We start from the raw sequence: 8,592 nt of genomic DNA on the forward strand, positions 1-8,592 counted from the left end.
CAACTTGACACAATAAAGGAAATGGAAGAAACGCCCCAAAACAGAGTGAGTTCTGTAAATACTTTAACATTTCCTTGTTTAGATACATTTTATTGACTGTACTTGTCTTCTTTTGCCTGCAGTGACAGTCTTTAAGACTTCAGTTTACATAAATATCTGTCTGTTAATTCACCAAATGAGGTCACGCAATAACCCACTGATAAAAGAAGTGCAATATGTATATCTCTTCAGCAATATAAACTGGGTGTCTGTGGTAACATTCCCAGAAAAAATGCTGTGTCAAGGTACTGCTAATGCAAACCAAACAATTCCTCCTGCTGCTGCATTATAACATTTACAAAAGTGATATATCCCAAATGGACAGTGTATTAGTTGCATGTACTCAGCTGTTACCTGTTCATAGATTTCAATAGCTTTCTGGTACTGTTCCAGCTGAGCACTGTAGTGTCCGACCTTCAGGAGGCATTTGTTGGCTGAGCTGAAACACACAAACAAAGAGCCTCATGAGCTAATATGTGGTTTCTTCTGTTTCCACCGTTATGGGCCCAACTGAAAGTACAAAGAGCATTTTTTTTTTACCACCCTGAGCTTCACTCAGATGATGGTAAACTGCCCGACATTCCACACAGTTTTTATTCAATTGTGCACATTAAAATCAACAAATCTGTCTGTCTGTCTATCCACTTACCAAGCTGATTACCTACCTACCTACATTTGTACCTGCCGACATAGGTACCTACCTACCTATCTATCTGTTTTCTTATTTGCCTACCTACCTACCTACATTAGTAGCTACCTACCTACCGACCGACCGACCGACCTACCTATCTACATTAGTACCTACCTTCTTATCTACCTACCTACCTATGTACCTACCTACCTACCTATGTACCTACCTACCTACCTATGTACCTACCTATCTACATTAGTGCCTACCTACATACAGGAAACGTCTTAAAACAGTCAAAAACCAAAGAATTTTACTGCAGTTTAAGAAAGGCAAATCAACAAATTCCTATGAAGCGACTGACAAACAGCAAATTGAAGCAGCGTGTTCACCTGTTGGATTCTTCTCCCTTGTAGTAATCTGCTGCCTGCTCATAGTGAGCAATGGCCTGAAAACAAACACACACATGAAAATGAGGACATTCAGAGTGTAATAATAATAAAAAAATTAAATGTATATATACCAAAGACAGGCAGCTTTACCTTCTCAATGTCGACCAGCTCAGACTCATAGATCTCTGCTATAGTGATGTGATGCTTGGCTGCGATGGTGAACCGACCCTGTAATCGACAACAAACACGAAGGCGGGATATTATTCAAAGATAAGGCTGAGAGATGAGTCACACAGAGCGATTTATATTTATTGGCTGGGGGGCAGGGAAGGTCTCACCATGTCAGTGTAGATGTCGATGGCCTGATTTAGACAGTTGATGGCCTCTGGAAAGAGACAGGAGAGAAGGAAATGAGGGCTGTTATAAATGCAAGCAAACTGGAAAGAAAAAGCATCAAATTAATACTCTTCAATTTCAGTTTCCTCCCTCTGTGACTGCTAACCCGCTAACCCAAAGTATTTTATTAAGCTCATCACAGGGAAGCAGGACGGCGGCTGCAACACAACCCAGATATCAATTTTCCTCAAGGCGTCCCAGGAGTCGGTTTTAATCTTCCAATAACACGAGCTCTGGTTCCTGAGTCGCTCTGTGAGGCGCAGAGGCTTCCCTTTACAGCCTCATGTCAACACTCGGACAGTACATTCACTCCCGACGTCATCGTGTTCATCATTATGTAACGTCTGTGAGGTCACCCATAATCCTTTGAATGTCTTGAAGTTGGGATTTGGGTTTTCACCACGTTACAGTCGTCACAGTTACTAGATTGCGAGAGGAACCAGGAATCAGCACGACGTTAACCCTCTGAACCTCCAAAACCACCGGTGGGTTTGGAAGGCATGAAAGCTTTTTTTTTTTTTTAATTCCAAAAATACCGCCTTTATCAGAGCTAGAAACTGTAGAAACAGACATTTTCCAACAGTTCTTTAAGAACTCATCTGTGACATGTAATCATGACAGTTTATTGAAAAATGATTTGTTCGGGCTACCTGGATTTTCTAAAAAACTAAAATTCTGCACACTTCTGTTGAGCCGCAGAGCCACCAGTGACTGAACCTCAACAAAGAGTTATAGAAATAAAATTCAGGGGCTTTTCTTTTGAACTAGACTGAAGCTTGAAATTGTGCTAGTTTGTCAAAATCACATATTTATCATATTTCATCATTTATCAGAGCCACAAACTGTAAAAAGAAACAAACAAAACAAAACAAACAAACAAAAAACCCCTAAAAACTAAAAATTCTGCATTACTTGGCACAACTGTAACGTCATGACTAGTCCAGAGTTTTCAGCTGAACTGCAGGCAGTGTTCACACAAAGCAGAAAGGACACAAGTTTGGAGACAAATAAAAAATCTAAATAGTAAAAATATCTTTATTATGCAGAGTCACCATTTTTTTCCTAACATCCGTGGACGCTGTTGTGCATGCTGAATCCAGGTTTTTATTTTTTTTTGTAAAATAGATAATCAAAGGAGCTCAACTTTCCTTTTTTTTTTTTCTTTAACTATGATTTATGGGATTATAACTGCCATACTGCACAGAACACACTTCTGAGTTCCCTCTCCTCCGAGCCATGGTGCTGCTGTTTCCATAGAGGTGCTGGATTTTATATAACAGTAAAAAAAAAAAAATATAAAAAGCCTACAGTGAGAAGAAAGTGACAGGAGCAAAAACACTTAGAATTTAGTGGGTTTCTGAGGGCAATATGCAGGATTTTCCTAAACATAGCTTAATTAATCATGCTGTACACTGCACATGGCAACAGAAATTCTAGCGCCACACTTTGCTGGTAAGAAGTGCTTCATCTCTGGTTTGTTGCCGGACTAAAGCAGAAGACGTGGCACATAGAAAGATTCTTAGTCGTAACACTAAGAAAGGAGGAAGGACAGCAGAGTAAGCGACACGCAGACTTAAACTGGCACTAAAAGCCAGCGAGCTCATGTGCCTGCACCAATTTAGATATGGAAATCCATCAATGAACAATACGTTGTGCTCATTTTCGTTTCAATTTGTGACCGAGGAACTGAGGAAAACAGGCTGATTTGGGTGAAATGGTGGATGGAGCGATAACACAGACAGAGCCGGAGGAGGCTGAATATTTTATCAGCTCTCTCACCATTTGCGGCCACTTTGATTTGAGTGCTGCTTCTGCTGCTCATCCTTCTTCTACTAGTTAAAATGAAACATGTTTAAAAAACGAGATCTGACAAACTGGCAGCGGCTGCATCACGAATCTTTCAACGACAACAGCACGCTCTGATTTGATCTCCCAGCTGAGATAAATGCATGGATTTATCTTGCAGGCCCAGTGGTTCAGGAAGTATAATCTGGATCAGAATGATTTAGAAAACCTCATGTTTTGCTCTGCAGCATCAGGTAATCCATCAGACTTTGGATTGGATTGGATCTCCCTGATGCAAACACAACAGATTCTTTTCAAATTTAACAAAAATCCGGATTACCAGTGCTCTATATGGGATATTACAATACAGGCTACCAGCTATTAAAGAATAACAGACAATCAGACGCTTCATATGTTATATACAGAAAGGTATTTAAATACAAGTTATAAATCCTAAAAAACATTTCTAATGATTTCATTTGCCATTCTTTGTTTAATTTGCACCACCCAAAGGAATCAAATGAAAAATGCGTTGAAATTTTAAATAACAAATAAATAATCATCTCTCACTTGTTGCTTCAAATGTCTAATTTTCCATTTCTGTGTTTTGCCTTTAAGGCTGGACGATACCATTAGCCTGCAGCCAGACCGGCCCAGTAACACAACCACATCATGCATTATATAGAGCACCTGCCCATGCAGTCATTTATTATGTGTAAACCATTAATGAAATGCTACAGACAATATAACATAACATTAACCCTCTAACCAAGCAGTGTCTGGGTGTTTTCTGCCCACTGTGGGTTCATTTTTCACTGCAGTATAAAGTTCTGCACCTCTATGGAAATATAGCACATCATGAAGAAGGAGAGAGAACTCAGAAATGTCCATTTCTAGGATTTTTTTAAATTTTAGAATTTAAAAAAACAAACAAACCTGGAATCTACATATTCAACCATTTTCTGCAGGTCTTACCAGCACTTTAAAATAGTGGCCCCACATACTACAGATATTTTACTATTTGCATTTTATTTTTTTCTATACTTGGCTTCTCTATAAATGCAGGCTGCAGTTTAAAAATATACTTTAATTCTTGTCATGTGACAACTGAATCACAAAAGACTTCATCACTGTGCCAGAAAGCAAAACAACATGTCTTTAAACTGTTAATTTTTGTATAATTTTTTTTTTTTTAAATGAGACGTGCAGAATAAATGGATTTTGATGAAATATCACCTCGGCTTAGATTTGGTTAATTAGCACAGCATGCTGATTAGCTAAAGAAGCGTTGGAAAGTTATAAACTCAGGGGTTCTGTCTGTCTCTACTGTTTCTGGCTCTGATAAATCGGGTAATTATGGTGATTTTTTAAAAGACACGATGCCTTTCAAATCCATCTGTGGGTTTTTGGGTTCAGAGGGTTAAAAGGAGACATCTTGTTGGAAGGTGTGGCTTCAGTTTGCAGGAGTCACTGTGAACAGAGCTGAGAGCTTGTGTGGATGCGTTTTTTAAAACCAGCGCTCACCTTGTGGGTCGGCCTTCTTGTAGGCGTTGCCGGCGTCGACGAAGCTGGTGGCGGAGTCCAGTTTGTTCTGAAGCTGCATGTGGAGCCGAGCAGCCTGACAGAAAGCGTTCCCCGCAGCTACACAATCAGACACAAACACACCCAGCGTGAATGTGACAAGCTTGAACAAATGCGCTGAGCAGTCAGTTTCTTCTTGCACTGAACCAAACATTTCTCTTTTTTTTTTATTGTCACTGTCCCTGCACGACGTGACTGCGTTTATGATTCAGACTGTGGACACACACTGTAAAAAATGAATTAAAATTATTAATTAAAAATGTAATTCTTTGAAAAATGTACAGATTTTGCTTTAAATTGCAGATAATGACCTAAAAAAAACCCTAAAGACAAATGTATTATTTTACATGATAACATGGTCAAAACTGCACACAATGTCCACACCAAAAACTATATTTAGAAATAATAATTTATTCTTTTACAATGTTTGACCATAAACGCCACTTTCTCTCCGTATTTAAATCAGCAAAAATAAATAAATAAATAAAATGTTGTTTTACAGCAAGTTGCTGTTATTTGAAAGAAAAACGATGTAAAAATATATAATGTATATAAGAGCTCAAAAATTAAAACTGATTTTTTTGTCAATGTTTTATTTAATTGCAGATAAAATGTAGTTAAATCACAGAAACAAAATATGAATTTACACGTGGATTGTAAAACAAACAACCCAAAAAACAGTAAAGAATGTTCACATCAAAGATATTAGCTGCTATTTTCACTGTTTCTCCATCCAACAGTATTCTATTTTTAATTTATTCTTTCTGGTGCCCTTGCTGCCAGATTTTCACCATTTATACTAGAGATTTTTTTTATAGTGCATATCAGGCAGTAAACCTCAAAAGACACATCTAAACAGCTAAATTATGCTCAGCAGGAGCTATTATTGGCACATCTGCTCTATCTGCAGCGCTCGCTGGTTTGTGCACATATGAACATCTTAGTCATTTGTCCTGTAAAAGCTCTCGTTGCTGCAACACGATACTTTCTGCAAGCTGTTGAATCACACCCGGTTAAAACATGGATGGAAACAAGCGTTCGCATAAAAACGTGCGTCTGCATGTGGGTGTTTGTGTGGGAGTTTGTTTATTTGTGCAAAGTGTGTTTTTTTTTTGTGTTCGGTGTGGAGCCTGAACGTGACGTATGTGCATGTGTTCATGCGTGTCACTCACCGCTCCAGTTCTTTGCCATCTTAAACATGTTGGCTGCTCTGGCGTACATGTCACAGGCGTCCTCCACCTTGTGGTTCCCCCTGTAACACACACACACACATGAGCTTGTGATGCATTCGTAAACAGGAAACAACGCTGCTCGTTCTCATTAATGCTTCACATCGTCCTGCAGGTGAATGCAGGGTTTCAGCTGAAGGGCATCGCCACAGAAAGCAGCTGAGGATACAAATACCCTGCAGCTCAAACACCCAAAAAAACCCATATTTTACTCCTTTATGGGCCATAAACTGGACGTTTTACCCCCCACATGTGTCATCTCAGCTAATATAGAGCAAAATTGAACCCGTGTGCATCTGATTCCTCACTGGTGGACTTTCTGCAGCCTGAATTAGATCACACAGTTGTTCTCAGTGGGACAGAGAGTTGGCTGTGCAGCTCTGCATCTATTTGAACAAAAAGAAATGCACCGAGGACAATAAATCAAGCAACAGAGGAGAGAGCCCCGTTGCAAATTGTTATTTATTGAATATAAATGCATAAAAGGGTTGTGTTTTTTCATAAGACGTACCAGATCTGTTAACCCTCTAACGGTGGGTTATCTTTTACAATAATCACAACCAAACTGATGGTCTTTGAGGGAATCGTCTGATGTGCTGTTAAATGAGCAACATTAACCAATTCTGAGCTTGAAACCGTAACAGTACATCAAAGCCACGGTTGTCTACATGCTTCATTTAACAATTTGCTTTACCAAAATTCAGTGAAAAACAAGAAACTCAGTGCTTTCATTTCATTTCATTTCTCACTCAGCTGCAACCAACAGTCTCGTGACAAAAATAATTCAGGTATTCATCGACTGAGCTGCAGGTTGTGCATGAACAGAACAGGGAAGAGACAAGTAGAAAAACTAAATAAAATTGAAGTAGTACAATATGAAAGCAAGTCAAGCCACCATTCATGTTTCCAGTGTTGCTTACATCCGTGGGCACGTGGAAAAGGCTTCTCAATACTGACTCCAGGATTCTAAATTCTTCCTAATTAAATATTCAAACATTATTAATTAAGAATTAAACAATCAAAGAAATCCAACTATGCCATACTGCACAGAAGACATCTCTGAGTTCTCTCTCCATCTTCATGGTTGTGCTGTTTTCATAGAGGTGCAGGACTTTACATTGCAGCAAAACATGAGTCCACTGTGAGGAAAAATGTCACAGCAGCAAAAACACCCAGAACTGCTTGGAACTGAAAGGACTGAATGTGAATTACAGCCTCTATTGAATGGATAAGGTAAACATCTCACACTGTGCATTTCTAGAGAGGGTTTGAAGAAGATTGGACTCTCATGATAACAGTGAAAAACATGCAACAACAAAGATGCTGAAACCTGTTCGGAGACAAAGAGTGATACTCACAAACCAGAACAAACAGACGACCCAAAGAGGATCTGCCTCATAGTGAAACAATATCTGTTTGATAAATAAAGCGTTGCGGTTTGTGAGCTTCAGTCAGTGGATATTCTTTTCATCATTTCAGATTTGTCCCCTTTCATGAGCTCATCTTTCATAACAGAGATGTCAGTCACGACAGTATATTGTTCAGTTACTGTCATCCTGCGTTTGCACCAATTTGTACATGAAAAGACGATTTTATAACATGCATCTCCACTATTTATCCCTGAAACACTCGGGCAGGTGGCACCATGACCTGCCCCTGCCACTTCCTGACCTCCACTGAATTTGCCTCAAAACTCGGGCTCATTAAATAAACATGTTGGTGCTCACGTGGGAAACACAGATGTGACCCATTTCAGTTCTCAAGTTTTAGGACACTGCCTGATTCAATAAGATACCACCACGCTACATATCTGTCACACAGGGTTTGTGTCATCGACATGTAAAGACAAAAACATCATTTAGCAACTAGATTTCAACTAAACAAATAAAAAATTCTCAGGTCTTTTATAATTTGCATCCCTGATACGTATAAAGATTCAGGACCTGCAATACATCTACATTTTTTTGCTTAAATATATTTCTAAGCAGGTTCAAACTGTACTTACAGTCTTTTCCCCAATTCTTTGACAGCTTTGTGCAACATGTTGTAATCGTGTCTGCATTTGTATTCATCTCTTATCTCTTTATGTAATAATGCTAGCTCTTTGAAAAATGTTGCTCATCTCAAATTCCTCAAGTACCTGAAGGTGGCATCTTCATACGCCTAAAAAATCATTCAGTTCATCCTCATGTGGAACAAATAAGACAACAAAACAGAATTAAAATGTTTTGCTTGATAACAGACTTAAACAGTTAAATGATTATTTAAATAGGTGCCAGGTCGATCAAGTAATCAATCGCTTGACTGTCCAGCTCCTTTCCTTTGTTATATCAATCAGGGCTGTACGATATATTGATTTTAGCCTCGACATTGTGAAATGCACAACACGGCAGGAGTGCAACGAGAAGTAAAGCATATTAACTCAAACACAACTCTAACATTAGGACTCCTAATTTCATTTTTTCCAAACATAGTGTTGCTCTCTGAGCTGTCTGGACTGCTGCAGTAACTGATGGAGGCTAGAAGCTTCTCTGTGCACCAC

At 39.0% G+C, this 8,592-nt stretch overlaps 1 protein-coding gene across 1 annotated transcript in view; it reads right to left on the bottom strand.

The window, feature by feature from the left end:
- The window catches only part of napba (N-ethylmaleimide-sensitive factor attachment protein, beta a), a 13,271-nt gene that overhangs the window by 2,868 nt on the left and 1,811 nt on the right, over nt 1–8,592 (bottom strand). Inside the window, exons 2-7 of the mRNA XM_008297774.1 lie at nt 5,994–6,073; nt 4,765–4,881; nt 1,398–1,444; nt 1,210–1,287; nt 1,060–1,115; nt 394–478 (exon numbers count right to left, since the gene is read on the bottom strand). Of these exons, the coding sequence (XP_008295996.1) occupies nt 394–478; nt 1,060–1,115; nt 1,210–1,287; nt 1,398–1,444; nt 4,765–4,881; nt 5,994–6,073 (463 nt within the window). The remainder of the gene's footprint in view (nt 1–393; nt 479–1,059; nt 1,116–1,209; nt 1,288–1,397; nt 1,445–4,764; nt 4,882–5,993; nt 6,074–8,592) is intronic.

This window comes from Stegastes partitus, unplaced genomic scaffold (genome assembly GCF_000690725.1).
Source record: "Stegastes partitus isolate 25-593 unplaced genomic scaffold, Stegastes_partitus-1.0.2 Scaffold27, whole genome shotgun sequence".
Lineage (NCBI taxonomy): Eukaryota > Metazoa > Chordata > Actinopteri > Pomacentridae > Stegastes > Stegastes partitus.